At 40.8% G+C, this 21410-nt stretch overlaps 2 protein-coding genes across 2 annotated transcripts; both read right to left on the reverse strand.

The window, feature by feature from the left end:
* Positions 1-9264: 9264 nt before the first annotated feature.
* On the reverse strand, positions 9265-11048 carry ngb (neuroglobin). The gene is made up of 4 exons (XM_084045022.1): positions 10839-11048; positions 10130-10232; positions 9833-9952; positions 9265-9703 (listed from the first exon to the last, which is right to left on the reverse strand). The coding sequence occupies exons 1-4, from the start codon at positions 10931-10933 to the stop codon at positions 9551-9553; spliced, it is 471 nt and encodes a 156-aa protein (XP_083901148.1). The 5' UTR covers positions 10934-11048; the 3' UTR covers positions 9265-9550.
* Positions 11049-11517: 469 nt separating this feature from the next.
* fam161b (FAM161 centrosomal protein B) lies at positions 11518-20040 on the reverse strand (the record flags this gene model as incomplete). Its single annotated transcript, XM_084044615.1, has 9 exons — positions 11518-11632; positions 15773-15838; positions 16100-16275; positions 16360-16459; positions 16718-16885; positions 17100-17224; positions 18575-18894; positions 19244-19743; positions 19832-20040. The coding sequence occupies 9 exons, from the start codon at positions 20038-20040 to the stop codon at positions 11518-11520; spliced, it is 1779 nt and encodes a 592-aa protein (XP_083900741.1).
* Positions 20041-21410: the final 1370 nt, after the last annotated feature.

Here is a 21410-nt window from a genome sequence, read left to right on the forward strand (position 1 = left end):
GCCTGCATACTGTATTTTTAAAATTCATGTTTCTGAAATGTATCCCGTGGGAGCAATTTTTCAGTTGTGGTTTATGAACTGAAGGGACTGTTACAGTGTCTTACAAAATTAAAGTTATTTGTTCCATGTGAAGAACAATGGAAATTTGGTTTCTGCAGAACACAATAGCTGACAATAGAAAACAAGAAATGTGGGTAAAGATTCTGTAAATCTATTTGAAGGATGGATCAGAAATCTTCCCAAGGGATCAGTCTCTGAGCTGCCCAATTGCGCTCTGGTTTCTGCTTTAAAAGTCTATCACAATCATTTTGTCCTGAAAAATACAAAATAGATTGGTTTCTATAATGCTCGTATGAATTGACTAGACTGCTGCGATCGTTTGCAAAGAGTAAAAAATGGTGTCACGAAGAATCAAAAGAGAACTGAATTTTCATGGTCCCTGTAACCATACTAGTAGGAAATGTTAGATTTAATGCTTAATTTGCTTTGCTGTACATCTGCCATTTCTGTTCACATACTGAAATCATTCTGTAGACTTTGCTATGTCTATTTGGAGATTCAGTGGTTTTTCCAGACTTTGTCTTGCTGGTAAACTGGTAAATCTTAACTTCTTAATATAGATTTCTCAGAATCATTGACTTGCAGTAAAATGAGGACAAACATTGGCCAGCCAGCTGTAAATGTGGGTTGTTATTTCTCCAAGGTTGAGGTTAAGGACCAGCTTGTGATTGACCCCCGTCAGCCTGACAGATTTTCATCTGTCAAAAAGTGAAGTGCTGTAATGTGAAATTAAAAAGAAATCAGCTCCTTCCACTCATCCCGTGCCATGAAGTCATTATAATTCTCCAAAGCTGTGGTCTGCACTCTGCAGGAAGACAGGTTGAGAGCCAGTCTACAGCTGACAGCATATGGTTAATAGTAGGGGATGTGTTTGCACTTACTGTAATGTTGTATGTTGCTTTCAGGATTGATGTATTGCTCTCTGGCTTTTTGTCCAAAACGCTGGATCATTACTGGCCCTTTGGCGGCGGAGGACGGTAACTGAAACCTAAAGCTCAATTTAAACACACCCGTCCTCCTGGCCACATGTATACACAAGCATGTACTTTTGCTGGCCATGACTCCTTACACAAATATGAAGTTGTGAAATGAATGTCAAAATAATTCAAGAATTATCTTTGGGATATGACCCTGTTTTTTGATTGCTGCTTTAGAGGAATCAGTGATGTTCAGGTAAATAATTGAACAAGAGGTGAAACACACAGGTATGTTTTATGAAGGTTATTTTACTACATCTTATACCTTTTTGATGATGAAGATTAAGGTCACGGTTCAAGGTCAAGGTTTCTTTATTTTTATTTTTGTGTACGAGTACATAAGTATTAAAACATATATTGTTCATTGGTCCTAGCACTTAATGTACAATGTAAGCTGGTCGACACCTGTCTGCCACGTAATTATGGCGTGGCTAAGGGGCCAGCCATCTACACTGGGTCTAGCATTTGTCTAGACCATGGACAGTAAAAAAGTATGGACAGAGTTACGTCCATAGACTCTACAAACCGCAAATGAAGCCTATTTTTCAGCAATTTCAAATCCGCCATCTTTCTATATCCTATGGACTCGGTAATTAATGTCCATCAGTATTGACATAACAGTATTGACCATCTGTCCTGGAAAGTAGACTTATCACAGTGAACTATAAAGGTCAGCTGACTGCTACAAAAAAATCACAGTCCCCACAAAAGTTAACCAATCACAGCGACCAACCATATACAGCTCAGCTGAGGCTGCCACACCAATCACAGCACAAACACTTTAGCACTCACCTGATGCTGCTAACCTCGGCTTTCCGCCATGTGGAAAGCCTGGTTTTCTTTCCGAATTGACCAGTGTGATCTGGTCTAGAGCGCGCTTTCCTTGACCGAAAAGCATTAGACTTCCATTCCCAGTGCCTCGGAATCGAATCCCTCTCCCGCCGTTGTTTATTAACCTAATCTACATTAAAATGTGTCACAAATTATTGTATTAGGATTAAGGTTCGATTTAGGCATAGTTTTTGTTCAGAATGTTGCAAAGTCCACTAGAGCTGACTCAGTCAGCGCTGTTCGAGTTATGTACCGATAGGGACAGAATCGTAATTAATCCCAACACCCCCAGGCAGCGCCGAGCTGGCACTATTTTCCAACACGGAGGAAAGCCGGCCAGTGCTATCCTCTTGGAATTACGCAGTGACTAGGGTAAAGGTGTCACAGATGGGGGCATTGCCAAGTTACTAGGATCGGGTAGGAAAACAACGCGCTGCCTTACCAATCGAAGCTCACCTTGTGCTGCTAAGCTCATGTTAGCACATTAGCCCATCTAAAACTTTTAGACGGCAGCCATATTGATGTAAAATAAGGTTGTGTTCCATTAGTTTAGCAGAGCCATTCCCATGAGTCAACAGGCACAAAACCAGCACCCTGACTGTATTTGACCTGAATAGAAGGAACCTTCATTAATTGGTAATGATGTCAAAATGTGAAAAAGTCTAATTGCTGCTTCGTTCACAAACTGCACACTTATTATCCATACTGTAGCTACAGATGTACTTATTTATTGGTATACCTTTATTCATCCCGCTGGGGAAATTCTATTTCAGCTTCACCCAGCTGATGGCTGGTCAGATGGTCAAGATTAGCTCAGAAGGTGACCTTCTGATTACCAGACGGCCTCTACCCACTCTACAGCCGCCCTGTAAATTGCAGATTGCCATGCCTTTGTAAGACCCGTCTCGTTTCATTTTGACTTTCCTGAGACATTGCGGATCTAATGTTATGAGGTTTCTCTCTTGATCAGACTGGCTGTCTAAAAAACATGCATCAACCAGACCAGAGACCTTAATCTAAACTGTTCCCTGCCAGAGCTGGGGAGACAAGGCTAATGAATGCAGGAGCTCACTTCCTTGATGAACTGACATTTGAAGCAGTGAGCCTGCATATAAACTAGTCAGGGATCAGCCCCTATGCATACCACAAACCTCATTGGCCCCCAAAGTCACAGCAGATGATCGAAGGGGTCATTGCATGAACCTCTGCCTTCACCTAACAACTGCAATGCAGAGCAGTATTGGCTATGCATGAATGAACATTGGGTTCCCCATAATACGGGGAACTATAGTATGTTGTTTTTACCAAACAGCAGGCCTTGTGTTAAAGCAACACTGTAACTTTTTTTTATTAATAAAATGTAATGTTGTCCAATCTGTATGGTAGAGTATGTAGGTGCAATATAACTTATACAATTGGGGTGGTTGTATTTTGTCTCCCTGCTCTTCTATTGAGACATTTAGATTGTGTCAAAGGTCATGTCTCACCTAGACACAGGATCTGACATGAATTTTGACCTGATGATCAAGATTCAATTTGAGCAAAAAGGCAGGCTCTATTAGCTCAAAGGTAAAAATGTCAGCACTTGCGCAGGAAACCGGGTTCAAATCCGGGGTAGAAGAGAAAGTTACATGGTGCAGCTTTGATTTCTTTAGATATTTTATAGATTTGTGAGTATTTTCTTTACTTTTCTTTTGAGTTGCAGTGTATAGAATGCCAGTGTATAGTCAATGGAAAGAGCAGTTAAGCAATTAAGTAAAGTTGAGAAGGTGCAGGATATGAGCTAATGACTAAATATTTTATTTGAATTATTGGTGCTGGGCTTTATTCTTTATTTATTCTTTATTAGGATCCCCATTGGCTTCCACAAAGTGTTCGCTAGTCTTCCTGGGCTCCTTGATCTCTCCCTATTTAAAGGCCAAGGCAGGAGAAGAGAAGCAGTTCCTCCTGGACGCAGAGATGATGGGCGCAAGCCAACTGGACCCCCATTGGAAAGGGAAGTAACCCTCATGCACAAGATACAAGATACAGTTCTTTTAATGGATTTTAACCCTGGACTGCCTGAAAGGCAACCTACCCCCCTTCCCCCAAACATAGACAGAACCGACGGCCTACACTCCCCTCCTCCCCCCCATATTCCTCTGCTCCTGCTTTAATTGATGATTATTATTATAGTGTAATAAAAACAGTTGACTTTTAACTTCCTGCCTCATGTTGTTGGTTTTGATGGTTTCCAATGTTACATGTAGTCACTCTCTAGAACTGGAGCCAGGCTCATCTGTTACTCACAGCTACTGTGTAGCTTGTCAATCGCTATTTCAGAATTGTTTTGTGAGCTTGTTGATCAGCTTGTACTGTATATCGGCTAGAGTCTAGAAACTATAAAATATAGGATCAAATAATCACTTTCAGTAAGTTAAAGATTAAAAGTGGAAAAGGGCAACACTCGTGTTGTACAGTATATGACTGTATACCTGTCATTATTTACAGCCTTTTTTGTTGCTGACACTTCTGAAAAAGTGAGTAATAACTGACATTTACCCCCGTCACCCCTGGCAACTGCTACAGTTTGCCTCTGTTGAAAGGTGAATCCCTCTGGGTGTGTTGCACACCGCTCTCCCCTCTCCAGCCCAGATGATTAGAATAGAAAATGTCTCTACCTCCTGCCACAGGTCATATTGTCAGTCCCTAATGGGTTAGTCTCAACATGCACATTTTTATTAATCAGTTGCTCTTGTTGGGTATACATAATGTTGTTGCTCAAATAGTTCCACGTATCCAAGTATGTTTGCAACATTAACTCTGACCTTCATATTATGTAGTTTACCCATAGGATTGTTCTTGTTGGGATATTTTGCCACAGTACATTTGCTCATATTGTGGAATTTGCCCTGTGCATTTACCCATCCTAGCTATTGCCATGGATGCCTGGCATCTGGGGAGCAGTTCAGGGGTTAACCCCTTGAACCTATAGTGTCCCTATTCTGGGGCAAATATTCAGCAGAAATCGCAGATCTACAAGCTCACAGCACATGAGCTTAGACCGGCTTGGTGTAGAGTGAAAAAAGGAGAGGGTCTAGTATAGAGGCAAGGGCCAACTAAGAATATAGGGTTTAAGTGTTTGAGTGTCTTGCTCAACACATTTTTTCTGTTATTTTGTTGTGTTGTGTTGTGTTGTGTTGTATAGTTGTGATATGGATCTCCCTGGGTCTGAAATAAAGATTGATTTGAATTGAATTGAACTGTAAACTGGGTGAGCTGAGGTTGACCTTCCGATGACCTTCTGATCCTAGGCGGCTTCTCTACCCACTCTTTGTCGCGTTGCTTACCGAAAATAACAAATGTTCAACAAAAAAAAACAAAGCAGTTGTTTTCAGCAAGCGACACGGTCATACGTCAAAGTACAAATTAACCAATACCACAGCGTTGCAAAGGTTTTGCTGGCTGTGCAGTGACAGCTCTGGTGACAGAGCCAGATTTTTTTTTTGTCTTAGATTCATCTTGGTTTGTGAGCCCCCCCCCATCCTCCTATATGATTTATCAGCTGAGATTGAAGTACCTAGCCCTTCTCTTTCACCAAAACCAAACACTCATACATGCCGCTCTGGACCCTCACAGTTGCCATGACAACGTTCAATCCCCCTTCATTCCAAAACACATTGCAGAATTTCTAAAAATAATGTGTGTTTTCTTTTCTCACAGGCTCTTCTCTAGAGTGTCAGTGTACAACCTTCAGAATCAGCACTCCAGCTCTCAGGGGTGAGTTACCTGCTGGACCCATAGAGGCCTATACGTATTCCCCGGTTAAAACCAGGGAGCATTCAATGATGTGCTGTGAGCATAATTATGTCCGTAATTAATGTAGTGGTTAACACTATATACTTCATCATATGATGAATAGTGAAAATAGTAGATCTACAAACTCACAAAGCATTGCATCGCAATGCCTTGTGAGCTTGTAGATCTGCTAATTTCCAATTTTTGGAGAAAAACAATTTTTTTTCTATCGATTAGTCACCCCATGGAGACTTATATGTTTTGTTTTTGTCACATTCCTAAGCCAATAATTTGATGACCGGCAAGGGTTCCGGTAGGAGACACAGGGTCTCCTTTGTGTCTCCTAACGGAACCGCTACCTACCAGTCCACTTGTCATCAAATTATTGGCTTAGGAATGCGACAAAAACTAAAAAATATCCATGAATTCAAGTCTCCATGGGGTGACTAATCGATAGAAAAAAAATGATTTTTTTGGGTGAACTATCCCTTTAAACCTATTAATTACACACTTCATTCACACATTAATAGTGACCTGAGACGAGGCCAGGTCAAAAAAATCTGAAAGCCTCGCCTCAGCAGACGAGTGTTGGCCCCCATATTGCTCTGTAGGCTGAAGTGGGACGAGTAACATTGCATCAGCATGCATAAAGCCAACTTTCATTGGGACAGAGAGTGTTTATAACATTGGCAGTGCGCAGAGACAGATTAGGGCCATGTCAAATTAGGGCCATGATGTCAGCCACTGTTCCAACAGCAGTAACAGACAGTCGGCCCACAGATGTGACATTAACAATGATGCAGCCAAACTGAGCGTGTGAATTCTTTGCGGAAGTAACAAGCCCAGTGCAGTTAATGAGGTTCTTAAATCTTACATCATAAGTCTCCCCGTCTCTCAACCTTTTTATGTCACTGCCACGTTTTCAGCAAACACACACAATCACACAAACAAGCATTTGTGTACTGTTGCGTGCAAACTTAACTTTTTTCAATATTTTGCAAGAGGATAAAAACAGTACTGTGTTCATTGTTAAGGCAAGGTGGAGTTCTAGAGATGATCTTAGTGTGACATTGTGCAGTTGCATGTTTAAGTAGGCTGATATGCCTATAGCGCTCTGATATTCAGCTGAGGTTGCCCTCGCCTCTGTAGCCGAGGGGAATTAGCCATTCAGCACACGGCTCTTACATAATGCTAGGGAACAGGCATTCAGAGTAGAAAGTAGGAGAAATCGTGCATAATATGAATGATTTCTTGAACACTGAACATAGCATTTCAACTATCAGTTATCGGTCAGAGACTGAAACAAACTGACTGCGGGTAAAAACACACTGCTGAATTAGAATATGTCTTTATTTAGTGTCAAGAAAGCACACAACATGTTACATAAAGTGTAGATTGTAGATTACAAGCTGTTTGGTCGAGAGAGTGCCTATTTGCATCAACTGTCAAATGGGTTTTCGTTTTTGGTAAAAGAATAGCTTGGTGAAATCAGAGCTGCTCATTAGCAGCTGATAATGAGGTAGACTTTGACACACCCAATATGAACAGACCTGAATGTTAAGGAGTTAACAAACAGTTGTCAATCATGGCTGCCAAATAGAGCTACTCTCAGCTAATTGAAAATAGACATGATGAGCCACAATGTGCATGTACTGTTACTAAGAAAGGAACAGCTATAAATACAACACCTACACAGTCAGTTAACAAACAATATACTTGTAGCTGGGAAAGCACAGGTTGAGCAGACTATGCAGGGATATTCGAGTTTACAAATAAAATGTTTTCCCACTGAAATGTAGATAATAAAATTAAATAAAGCAAATACAGCCATTACACTGAATAAAATATTATTCTGGTTGCACTGATTTGCTCCTTTGGGGGCAGCAAAGGTGTCTGGTTAATTATCTACCTTAGTACAGCACACATCATGTGGTTGACTTGTGTTGAGACAGAATTATTCTACAGGAAAAGTCACGTAAAGCTAAATATTTCGAGGGCATATATCAGCTCTCTTATCACAGCAGATACACTTCAGAATACAAAAATAAACTTTATGAATGTAAACTCAGACTAAAGCGATAATAACCACCTATCAGCAGCGGTGTGGTATTATTATCAAATACTTGGCATATTGTTGCAAAATGACTTGGCATTATGAGAGTAAATGTAAAGAACTGAGGAAGAAAAATGAAATGTTATAGCAGCAATAATCCTACTATCCTACTATCCTACTATAATTCTAGTAACCTCTGTCCGTCTGTAGTGGTGAGTGAGTAGGTGAGTAGGTGAAGCTACCCGGTTCTCCTCACTGGCTGGAGCAATTGCTCTGATTTTGCACACAGCCATTGACCATTACCATCTGAACTTAACTGTGAAGCCCGTTTTTCAATTTCATCAAATCTCAGCTTCTTATTAGCGTTTATGTGTAAAACATGGTTACAGGGCTGCCCAGCTATGGGACGAACTGCCTCCCGCGTTGCCAGATCATGTGCGCATATCCCCCCACGGATGCGTCGACCGGGTATGGTCTAGTAATTCTAATTCACACAACTGATTATCGCAAGAGATTTGATCTAGATAAATTGAAGGGAATGCTATAATTGGGTCCCAGTCCCAAACACAGTCCCAGTTTTATATGGTGGCGGTGCAATATATGTTATTGTGACCATAATGCATAACAGTTCTTCAAGCCCCCCCTGGATGTTTCCCACCCCTCAACTATGAAGTAAACGCAAAATGGTCGCTGTGTTAATGTGGTCAAAAGTGTTTGGAGCTAGATTAACAATGTTTAGATTAATAGGCATTATTGAGATAAACTACAGCGAAACTACATCACACAGTGGGACAAAACTGAATAAGTCAAAGAGAAATGATGCTCTCATTTCTTTGAGCTAAGATGTCTGTTACATCCAAACTCTTAAAGCAACAATAACAGTCTAGCAAGGTTAGAGATTAACAGTCAGAAACAGTCAGCTCGAGCCCCTATTGAGTCTGTGAATAAAGAGGCATCATGCACCATGTTAACTGAGGTGCACATGGATGCCTTAACAGTCATAGAGATCACAGAAGAAGCTATCGGAGAGAATGTAACAGTTCATGTCAGTGTCTATTAGAGTATTTCCTAAATGAAAACCCCTTAAGCCCTATGTTCAGTCTTACTTTTTTTTCAAATATAGCTGATCTAAACACTCACAAAGCATCGCATCACAATGTGTTGTTATCTTGCATATCTGCTATTTTTTTTTATCTTTCAAAACATTAAAAACATTTCGCCAGAGTTAAAGTGGTTAATCATTAGGTTAAAGGTTACTGCCATCTTAAATAATAAATCCACAAAACAAACAGTCTTAATGGGTTCTGCATCAATTTTTGTAAAGGACTCAGTGTCACTGTGTCCACGTTTTATCAGAAGCTGCCAATGTGGGCCACAGTAATCATCACAGTTTCATTAGAGTGTGATGCCCAAATGTAATATCCAGTGTTTCACTATTGTGCAACTTTTTAAAAGATACATCACAAAGACCACCGCAGGCATTGTCATCATTTGAGTAGATATATATCGATGCCATTATTTACAAAGCAGTTTAAACTTGGAACAGTTATCGCCTAAAGCCTCATCCCCATGTGAGGACCTCATATGATGTTAGCAGAGCCAAAGCAGGCTGACAAAAATCCTCTCCACTTTATAGCAGCAGCAGGGTCAAGTAGCTACAACATCCACAGAAAAAGAAAGCGAACTCTGTGAATGTCAGTCGATCCAACTATCACTGCTGTGCGTGATTACACCGTACATTCGCAGACAAACACAACCCGTAATCACAGAGGAAATGTACAGCAGCCAAATCAGACCGATCTGCAAAGTTACACAACCTCACTCCATGGCAACTAATGTTGAACGACTTGTGTCAGTCGGCCTTGTGCTCGCTGTTCGTAGTCCACCCTTGGCTCATGACCGCCTCCACAATGGTGTACAGGTTGAGCCAGGCTTGTTGCACGGGGGCACTGTACGCCTCACCCAGGCTGCATTGCAGCATGTAGAGGAGGGACTCCCCCACCACCTAAAAAGCAGCCCAAAACAAACAAGGGAACAAGCAGGTACAGGACACATGCACAAAGAGGGTCACCGAGATGTCATGGTGCATTTATGGATTGTTGAATTTTGAATTGCCGTTGTAAGATTGTCTTACCCCAAATGACTTGGTGCTGACTCCTGCTGCCGCGTGCTTCCTTCCCAGTTTCACCAGATAGTCCTCCAGAGCGAGAAGGTTGTCAAGGTTATTGACGGCTGCATCGAGGACAAGCATCACCTGGAAGCACATAAGTATGTGCACACACCACACAAACAAAGAAGAAAACGGATGCACACGTGCTTATAAATATACACACGCACATGTTGAAGAGCTCAATACTGTGTCTTGAGAGTGAACTGCTGTACTAATACAGTGTGTATACTTGTAGCGGTTGCTGTGGTGAGCTGAGCTCACCCTTGTGACATGATCTAGGAATGCAGCATTGGAGAGGTAGTCTTCAACACAGGTTGTGTTGAAGTTGAAGAGATCGCGGAGTGAAGGTTCCAGCTCAAACATTCTACAACAGACCCATACAGTTAAAAAACATTCATTTATTTAACTATTTAATTTAACCCTCACAGGTCCATTTAACACTTGATGATTTGGCTGTGCACACATGCCACACTATTCAATACCAGAGGTGCATACAGTTGACATATGTGTTGCCAAACATCACACACACAGGCACAATATCCCTCTATAAATTGTAGCTAAATCAGATCTCGTCTTCTCGCGTCTCTTTTTGGCAGCAGCTGTCTCAAAGTAAATTGTAGATTATTGCTGTTTGTCGCCAAGCAACAAGTCAAGCCTCTGGTCTCTAGATAGTGCAAGTGTGCTGTGCAAGTGTGCTGTGCAGGAGGAGCTGGCATACGTTATCTTCTCTTTACACCTGTGCTACATTAGCAAGACTGCATTCCAACAATTAACTTACAAACACAAAACATGCAGCTATTCTTTACCATGTTCTTCTTGTGTTTGTGCAAAACAATGCATGTGAAGTGAATTAATAAGTATCTGTTGCACAGACTAAGGACCTTGAAAGTTAGGTTTGTTTGTTTTCTCACTTAACTGTCATTCCCATCAATGCAACCATGTAGGATGTAAGGATCATGAAGAATATTACCTGTTGAACATGATGACACCATGTGGAATTTTGTTTTTCCCCAGGCTTTCCCAGCTGCCTCGTATCAGCTCCTTGTCCTTCTCTGCCATTGCCATCCTCGCTCTCTCTCTTGTCTCTGTGCACGTGCAGAAGTTCTTATAGTGGAGCAGATATTCTAGTGGACCAGATGAAGGTGCAGTTGGAGGAAAGCCATAATATGCTAGAGTGACTCCACGAGAGGACACTTCTGCCGACCCACCTGGAAAGCACAGTGGACATCAAGCCGAGACAGCGACAGCGTTATACTGTACATCGAGACGTTGGATGCGATCCCTGGCAAAGTATGTACGAAGCATGCTGTACCTTGGTTAGAGTACACTTTTTTTCTGAACTTCTTATGGCAGAGCCAGACTGTGAGGTGTGTGTGTGTGTGTGTGTGTGTGTGTGTGTGTGTGTGTGTGTGTGTGTGTGTGTGTGTGTGTGTGTGTGTGTGTGTGTGTGTGTGTGTGTGTGCTTTTGTGCACACAGGGACTTGCCTGACACCCTGATGCACTTGCTCTCTCTCGCTCCACTGCTCCTGGTGCAGTCAGAGGGATACAAGTCCTACCACGCTCTTATCTGTCACACTGACTGCTCTCTCTCTCTCTCTCTCTCTCTCTCTCTCTCTTGATATGCTCTCTCTCCAGAGCAGCGATATTATTCATGCCACTGAAGGAGAAAAAGAGGGATCTCTCTGTTTCGCTTCGCTGAGGCTGCAACGATGAGCCACAGCTCCTCCTGCAGGTGAACTGGCAGCGACAGCACCAGGGGGGCACCTTGCGCATGTAAACACAAACACAAACACAAACACAAACACAAACAAACATACAAACCAACAGTTGGCCCTTACTTTTTTTAACCACTTTCATCCTGGCGCCTATCCCTATTTTGGGCATGTCATTATTTTATTTATCTATAATGTTCATTATACTCACATTTATAATGCATTATAATCACATTTATAATGCATTATAATACTCGGTATAAATGTTTATAATTATGCATAATAATTATAACAAGGTTTATGAAGTATTATAAGTGATGGTCATAACGCATTATAAGCTCAGCGGTTCAGCACATTATAACTACCAGGTAACACTTAACTTAAGGTGGGGTCTATAATGCATTATAATCGCATTTACAATGCATTATAATTCAGTTATAAGGCTTCATAACACTTCATAATTATGCATAACAACTTTATAACTGATTAAGTTATGGTAATTATAATGTGCTGTTCCGCTGAGCATATAATGCATTATGACCAGCACTTATAATACTTCATAAACCTTGTTATAAGTTGTTATGCATAATTATAAAAACGTATAGCAAGTGTTATGAAGTCTTTTGCTATTCATTGTACAGTGAAGTATATATAGGGCTTAAGTAGTTAAAAAGGGACTGCCAGCACATTGGGTGTTGGACTGCAGAATAACCTTTAATTTAAATGTTAACAATAAGGTGCGCTTAAGTGGTTTGTTTTCAAGATGAAGTGATCCATTTGAGGCCTGTATCATCTACACCGTGGGCGTGTCTCTTTTGACCCTTAGTGAACTTCACCACCGTCTGATTTTAATATACACTGCTTTCATCTTAAATTAAAAGAAATCGTGGTGCCCTCGTTGGCACTAGACAACCAACGGATTTGCTGCCCTTGCACTCAGAATTAAACGTGTGGGAATTTTAATATCGTATGGCGGCTAAAATAATGAGCGACCTCCTTGGTGAAATTATATTGTTGATCTGCTAAGAGAGGCCACTCCTCAGACACCCTGATCATAATATGTGGTGGCCAAACACTCACCCTGTTATTAATCTAAATGAGATATGTTGTTTGTTCCCACTCTCAGCGCCCCCATTGTAAGGCACTGTAGATTGTTTACACATTGTAGGCGGCAGTGGAGTGCTCTAACATTCCTTTACAGAGAATCGTTCCTTATTTTGACTTACTGTAAGCACTTAAGCCTTATATACTGTATATGTATATATACTGTGTACGTGTATGTATTGGTGACATTGGTACTTGTGCAATGTAACCGTGTGCGAAAATGTCCCAAAATGTGACATAGGTACTCATGTTTGCAATGTAACCGTGTGCGAATTCTGCAATACGTCCCAAAACGTGACATTATGTTCTTGGGTTACATTGCAGACTTGACATGCCCATATATGGAGACCACGTGGAAGTGGATTTTCAGGCCGCTTCACACGGCCTAAAATATTATGAAAATAAATCTAGGTGTGAAGACAGCACAGCGGCCTGAACATCTACTTTATATATTTACATACAGTATGTATAGACCAATTATTTGTTTACTAACATTGAGACTGGACGCACAGGTGATTGTTTCACGCAATCAATTCCCAACCTGTTGTTTCGGGGTGCGCTGGTTTCAGCACACCCCAACCCCCTCTTGTGTGTTGGCTAGTGACGCGCGTCCTAGCGAGACCTGACAGAATGGGTTTCATTGAGAGCATACTGGTTGCACGCATACTGGTTCTTATCAGTGTGACGTCGTCTGTTAAGGGGTCTATTGCCTATAATGACATGAAATAGGGACACCACACAAGTAGTTTGTTCATTATGTTTGTTTACCTAACCCTAACTCTAAGACTTTACTGCAACTAAACGATTATTTCTTATAAGTGATTCATCTTGGGGTTTTTTCTGCCTAACTATATGATTAATTTAGAATGGCAGTGAAATAAGGTAAAAACAAAAGTACAAAATTATGGTAAATGCTCGACATGTTATCTGAACCCAAATGGACATCTTGAAATGACTTAAATACAGTAGTTACCCTGCAGTCCATAACGTCATACATACATCGTATTACTTATAATATGTTAAAACAATAAATTAATCAATTTGGCACATATTAGAAATATGTACATGATACATCACTAAATCAATGATTCTATTTAAATTAATCGATTAGGCTTTTCAACCGATCACGTCTTGTCTAAACTGGATGTTTCCAGTAATGCAACAGGAGATGTGAGGGACAGCCTTCTCCTCAGGGATCAGTGCAGCATGGGGAGGGATACAGGGTTCCCATGACAACCTTATTGGAGCCCTTGAAGCTTTGTCATGTGATGTTTGAGGTGTTGGGATGAACTCTCAGACTATCTGTAACATCTATAGGTAATATGCAAGGGACCTGTAGCTTCTTGACATCTTTTTTCATGATCGTTCAAACAAAAGCCAACATATTTCAAACCAATACTTTGGGCTTTTACAACCCGCAGGCCTAGGCATAGAAATATTGTATTTCCTTTTTGTAGATCACTTGATTTAGTGAATTGCTATCTAGATTTTGACCGCCTGTAATGTAAAACATGTAAAAATAAAGAATCCAATGGCCCCAGAAGTGATGGCAATATGGTTGGATTCAGTTGAATTATGATCCCATGGGAAATTCAGTTGTCATAGCAGCACCGCAGTCAGGGCAAACAAAGATACAGGTAAGGATATATTAGAGAACAAGTACCTACAGAATTTGTAGTAACACTTGTAAAAATAGGATAACAATATAATATAAAAGACAGTATAACTAACCTAGCCCTCTGCGCCTGGACTGGCCAAGTGTGCATGGTGTTTAGTGTATAGGCCACCAGTAGGTAGAAGTAGAGGCATCTGTATTATGTGCATTCTATCAAAATAAATGACCTAAATAGACCTAGGGACTGACCTGGCCGTCTGCACTTGGACTGACCGGACATAAATAAAATATATGCATTATATCACCAGTAAAAAGTATTAACGGTAAAAAGGATCAATGAGTACATACTAGGCATCATGTAGATCTAGGTACTTATAAATATAGACACAGGTAATATGTGCATATAGTAGGAATATAATGTACAGATAATAAACAGTAAAGTCTATCAACAATGTACTGTATTGAATGGAGTGAATACTATCCACTATAACTGATGTTGTCAGGAACAAGACCTTACGATCTACATATCCAGACATTTCCATCTGGTTAGTAAAAAATATATATCCTTGGAATTCCAGGCAGTTCACTACTTCAGTACATGCTCACAGAGGATTGCCAGTGTAAAAGGCCATTTGATGTGGGAGTTTAGGCTTGGAGCAGAGCACTGAACTGGTCTTTGTGACGGCACATGACCGGTAAGGGCTATTTGTTTAAGTGGCAGTGTGGCTCCAGAAATAACTGGGGACATTGACCAAAGCATCCGAGAAATGTCCATTTCAGATGTTTCCTGTCCTCACGGGACCTGTCCATTGACAGATTATTTGTTATGATTATTCAAACAGAGCTAAAAGAAAGGTCCAGCTGACCAGAGTGGCAGTTTTAATACTTAGGCATAAATCAGTGGTATATGATTAGCATGACGTTTATACATCCATCAGATGTCTTGTTTTAGAATAGAATAAAACACAAACTCACTTTACAGACACAGTAGGGTAAATTGGTAATCTCAATTTGTTTTGAACTGTTATTTTCTGGAAAATGAATAAATGTTCATCATGCTCTACAGTGTAACTTTCATATTCCAATTATTTAATGCAAAATAAAAAAAACCTAGCCTTTGATTTTCTGTTTTAATGAGGATAGAATATCATACAACCAATATACCTGTATTTACATTTGTAAACTTCAAGCATAATTCCCTTCCCCTAAAAAAATGTATTACTTATGGAGTTCTATGCATGTTTACTTAATTTGCTCAGCATAAGATTTTGCGTTAGCATTTGTCTGAAAATGCAGATGCGTTGCAATTTCATAATTCATAGTTACACATCTGAAACTATCAACTGCCTCTTTGCACATACAGTAGTTAGCCTTGACATGAATTATTTTTGAGGACAGCACTGTTCTCAAGCAGAAAGGCCACAAGACAATCCATGCCGCCTGGAACTTTTTGATCATGTCGTTTTTTTGTACCCGTTGGATTTCACGCTCTTTTCTTCTACCTCTTCAATTTTCTCTCCGTCGTCTACATTTTCTTCCCTAAATCAGACATGTTGGGTTAGAAAATGCCTATATAGTAATTACATGAAACTTTTACTTGGCTACACTTTTCTCGTCCAAAAGGTTCTGAGGCCGAATCACAGCATTATGTAATGTAACATTATGACTAAACCACATGCAGGCTTTGGCTTTCCAGCACCGGTTCTATTCATACGGTCACCGGATACAGTGGTATGACATGATTGTATGGACAAAACTCGAAGACAAGTGCTATATGGAAGAAATACCCATGTTGCATACCTTATCTGAGTGTCATTTTCAATGGCGTGTTCATCTTTCTCATCCTCAGATGATGATATGGATGTCATCTGAGTTACTTCAGCAGCAGCTCCATTTGCTTCTACGAAATGCTCACTCAACCCGGCTTCTTTCAGTTTGTTCCTGTATGCCTGCTCTGCATGAGCCTTGGCCTTTCTCTGGAAATAAGAGTTAAAACATAATGCAACTGGGAAAGTTGATATTTTCTGTAATTTTTCAATTCAAATTATAATTGTGTTTACCTGCTTCATCTGTTCAAACAGAAATGGGCGTACGCTGACTCGTGTTTTCATGTCACGCAGTTCTCTTTCATAATCTCTCATCCTTTGTTGGTCAGCCTCTCTGACAGTCAAAGAGAAAATTATAGATTAGACCACTGTGGCACAAGTGTGTGGTTGTTGTCATGTGTATATCAACAACACTTAGCAACAGTTATATAGAATACCACAGTCTCTTGTGCAAGTAAATACAGCACTGAGCAGCAGATATATAAATATATTGCAGATATAATAATAATATCAAAATCTCGTATTTGTTTGAGATGTCTCTTCACAAAAGATATAAAACACAGCCTTTCTTACCCGACGGTCCGACACTTACCGATGCTGTTTTAGTTTTTCGTGATACACCTCTTTCAAGCTGCTATGTGGGTCCATAACCTGTGCACGGATGGCAACTGCTCTCTTCATGGCTTGGGACCTCGTTTGGTACCTTCTCATCCACTCTTCACTCTCTTGTTTCTTACTGTCCCTCAGCTCCATTGAGTTCCTGCACAAGGGGGGAAAAAAAGATTTGGGACATAGAACAAATTAATGTTGAGTCCTTCATGGTCTATATACTTCCCCTCTTTTTTTCCCTCTACACCAAATCTCTTTGCCTATAATGACATGCCCAGAATAGGGATGCTAGGGTTCATGTGGTTAAGATAGATTGCTTTTTTTCCTTTTAAATATTGCTATATTGCCAACACAGTAAGCTTCACCTGATGGCCATGCAGCGCTGTCTTGCAGAATCTGTGATGTACGTGGGAAGTGTGTCAGTGGACAGTGAGGTTAAGCCCCCAAAGGAATGACTTCTCTTTAAAGAGCTGGACACCCACGCTGGTTCCTAATGGAAAGAAGAAATACTTTTTTTTTAGTTTAAAAGCTTTTGGTTATTATAGATAACTTATGGATATCGGCATGGTTTATTATAGATACAACAGGAACTGACAAACTTTGCAAAGAGATATAATTAAGAAGTTGCAGATGAAGCTTGGTTTCTTCTATCGTTAACAGATCATGGCACTTTTCCTTTCTGCTTTGAATTATGGGGACATAATTTACAGAAATGCATTTGCTACTGCTACCACACTTAAAACCATTAGATTCAGTTTAATACTCAACTCTCAGATTTATAACAGGCAGTTACAGTACCCACCATTGCATCCTCAATAACAAGGTTGGCAGGTCCTCCTTTGCTATCTGGAGAGATCAGCATTGGTTCCTATTTATTTACAAAGCTTTGACTGGGATTTTACCCCCTACTTAAATTCCCCTTTTACATTGGAATACTGGAGCCTACACGGTCCCAGGACTGTCTCCATAGACCTCGGAAATACTTTTCAGTGTTGTGTCCCGCTTACCTGGCATAATTTACGGGGTCAAGCGCCCCGTAAATGTCCCTTGTTCCCCTGGGACCTTTTTAGTCTGGTATATCAACTCTGGTTAACCTTAATTGCACCGGTTTAAAATTAAGTACGAATTTATGAACTATGAGATGTGATTTTGTTGTTTATTTCGTCATTTCATTGTTATTGTAATATGTTATTTTGTGTTTTTCTTAACTTGTGATCTCGGCACCTGTGGAAAAGAGGGTCTCAACTCGTCTTCTGAGAATGAAATAATGGTTGACTGATTGATATAAAATGTTAGAGATAGTTGAGGAGGAAAGCAGTTTCAATGACCATTGCCTCCAAGTCTAAGACAGAATATGAAGATTTATTTTCGTTGCAGGAAACAATATGTTGTAGCAATGTGTTGCTATTGGTGGCATTTGTATTATTATTATTGTAATGTTTTTGGTATCGTCTGTTCACACAAAAGGTTAAAAAAAGAATGAATTGTAGCCCTAAAACAAATTAAAGGGGGAAAAAGGGAAACATTTCTAAATTGTAGAAATTATACTACAACTAACATACCTGGTCTGAAAAGTGACCCAACTGAAATTGTAGTTCAAAATAAAGGCAACATTAACAACTTTGCAAATCACAAAATGATTGAACTTCTGTTGACAGTCTTGAAATACTGAACAAAATCCTGGGGCTGCAACCATGCCAGAGGCTCACCGGAACTCATCACAACATTATGGTTCAATTCTGGCTGGAGACCTGTATTTATTCATCTCTCAGTTTCATGTCTTTCTACTATCTAAATAAAGCAAAGCATATATATGGTATAATCAAAGGATATGGTCTACCTGTGAGTTTTCAGGGCTCATCCTACTTTGTCTTGAGGGGAGAGTTGACGTTCGCAGGTGGAATGGTTTACACCTTGTTGCATCTTTCCTCTCTGTCCTTCTCATTGCATCGGTCTGAAAGGTCTTGTGCAGCCTGCTGAAGTCAGGGACAATAGGGTTGATCTTTGGATGGAAACTAGGCTTCTCATCCAGGATGGCCAACATCTCCTTTTTTGTACGCAGGGTGCTGCGAGGTTCAGGGTCCCCAGAGGAATTATTATTCTGTACAGGCGCTTTGCAGTTTCTCAAGGTCTCCTGTGCTGTTGTCTGAGCGTGAACGTCTACAAAAACACCACATTCAGATGGAAGAAGTGTCAGCTGTATGGTGTAGATATAATGTGCAGTATGCATTGGTTATATTAACGGAAGAGAAGTACTATAGTGAGCCATCAGAGCACATTCTGTGACACCGTATTTTATTTAAATAAAAGTGTTCCATTCTCACAAACACGCACGCACGCACGCACACACGCGCCACACACACACACACACACACACACACACACACACACACACACACACACACACACACACACACACACACACACACACACACACACACACACACACACACACACACACACACACACACACACGCACACACACACACACACACACACACACACACACCTTTCAGAGGTTCAGAGACTTCCGGTTTCTCTGTTTCTTTGGGAAGAGACTTCCTTACAACAGCAGCTTTGTTTTTGTGATTTTTGGTGGCTTGATTTAACATTTCGGTTAACTTGTCTGAGTTGTCTCCCTTCTCTTTCTCTCCCTCCAGGAAGCTGAATGGTTTTTGTGAGGAGAGGAGGAAGTTTCTCCTCTCCTCATGGCCTTGTATCCTCTCTTCCTCTCTTACACGCAGCATGTCTTCGTACAGGGGCAGACTCACATGGCTGGGGACGGGAACAGCACGGAACTGCTTCTGACACTCTGCCTCGTCCTCCAGCAGTGCGTTTGATGGAGTGTGCTTCTGAAACGGCTTTGGTTTTGTCTTATCATGACATTGTCGGGAGACATTTGACAGAGATTTCCATACAAGCCTCTCCGACTGTATGGTGACCTGCTGTGATGTTTCCTTGTCTGAGTTCAGGGCAGGTGTAGAACTGGACCGGCTTGGGCCCAAATGACTATGGAAATACAATGATAGAATAGTTACGGATTTGACATGAACATTACAAACACAACGGATAACTGAGGGAAAACTGCACAATATACCTAATCGAATGTCTTTCATTACTGGGCTTTCTGTTTATGTCTGTTGAGAGCAGAGAGTTCTTTTGAATCCTTCTGTCCAGATCTTCTCTCTGTCTCCTCTCTGCCTCCTGCAGCTGCTTCCTGTGGGCCTCCTTCAGGGCCTGGAGACGGCTCTCAAACTTACGTTCTGATCCAAGACCATCCACTAGCAAGGCTTCCAAGTCTGACATACTTTATCTGAATGCCAGAACATGGAAGATCAATACACAAAATTGAGTCAATATAAATGTAAAATAATTAACCACTTAAACCCCAGCATCGGTATTGTGGGGAAAGCTTTCCTGAAAATAGCAGATCGACAAGCTCACAACAGGACACGTGCGTGACTGTGTCGCATTGAGAGCTTGTCGATCTGCTATTTTCAGCGAAAGCTTTCCCCACAATAACAGAAAACAGAAAATACACTAGTGTTGAGCCCTAGGAGGTACTCCGCGGTTACCCAAATGGGGTTTAAGTGGTTAAACACAGCTAAAAACGTTTGAAAACACATGTTCATGCCTGCCTGCATGGAAGCATATTTATCTCTCCATTGTGTAGACTTAATCACATTGCGCAATGAAACTTTATCAATAGCCTATTAATGATTAATCATTGCCCTCCCACAATTTGCAGCCAATGTTTCGAGCTCATGTTACCATGGTAACCAAGCCACTTTCTCAACATTGACACACAATGATAGTAATTGTGTTATCGGGGGGAAAGTGTATGGTATAGTTTCCACACTTAAACAAAGCTCGTCTTTAGACCCTCCACACTCATACACGCCACGCACAAAATACGAGATATCAAACACAAAACAACTGACTCCCAAAGTGATAAACAAACCTGCAGCGCACAAGACAAGACAGCAAATAATAGTCCGTTGCGTTCAGACTATTTTCCACTTTCGTGAATCCTTCTCATATTTATAAATGACCCAGTATTTCTGTTATGGTGTGTGGTGATAATGTTGTAACTTGTACAATAATTACTAAAGGCTTGAACGATAAGTTACTGCCAGATGTAAAGTTCTATTCCGTTTGTGTGCAATGTCTGGTAAGTGGTGATACTAGCGCTGCATGAGGGCAAATAGAGTATTGCAAGGTGCCACTGGCATTATTTTCTCATTGGATGAAACAAGGTACTTTTTTCCTTGTGTTTATTTGGAAGGCAGCCTCCTTGTCCGACATAAAGGCAGGCGCCCGGCTGCCTGAAAGGTAAACTGTGTACGGTAATAAACAGTGGTGTAAAGCAGTGGTTTTCAACCTTTTTCGCATCAAGGACCGACACATTGACAAATATTATCCCAGGAACCACCATTTGAAAAGATATGCCTGGGACTTGGGGGTCCCAATCTACACTGTATCGCCATCATCAGTGTTCTTTTAACTCTGAGAGTGTACAAATGGAACCAAATGGACCCGTAGCTGAGAGAGAGATAAAGCAGGGACCCCCTACTCTATATTGTATAAAATTCTGCTCTTTTTTCCCCTCTACACCTAAAGCCTCAAGTGAGCTTGTAGATCGGCTATTTTTGGCTAAAGATCTCATCAGAAAAGGG

Source organism: Gymnoscopelus microlampas (genome assembly GCF_963454915.1).
Source record: "Gymnoscopelus microlampas genome assembly, chromosome: 20".
Taxonomy (NCBI): Eukaryota; Metazoa; Chordata; class Actinopteri; order Myctophiformes; family Myctophidae; genus Gymnoscopelus; species Gymnoscopelus microlampas.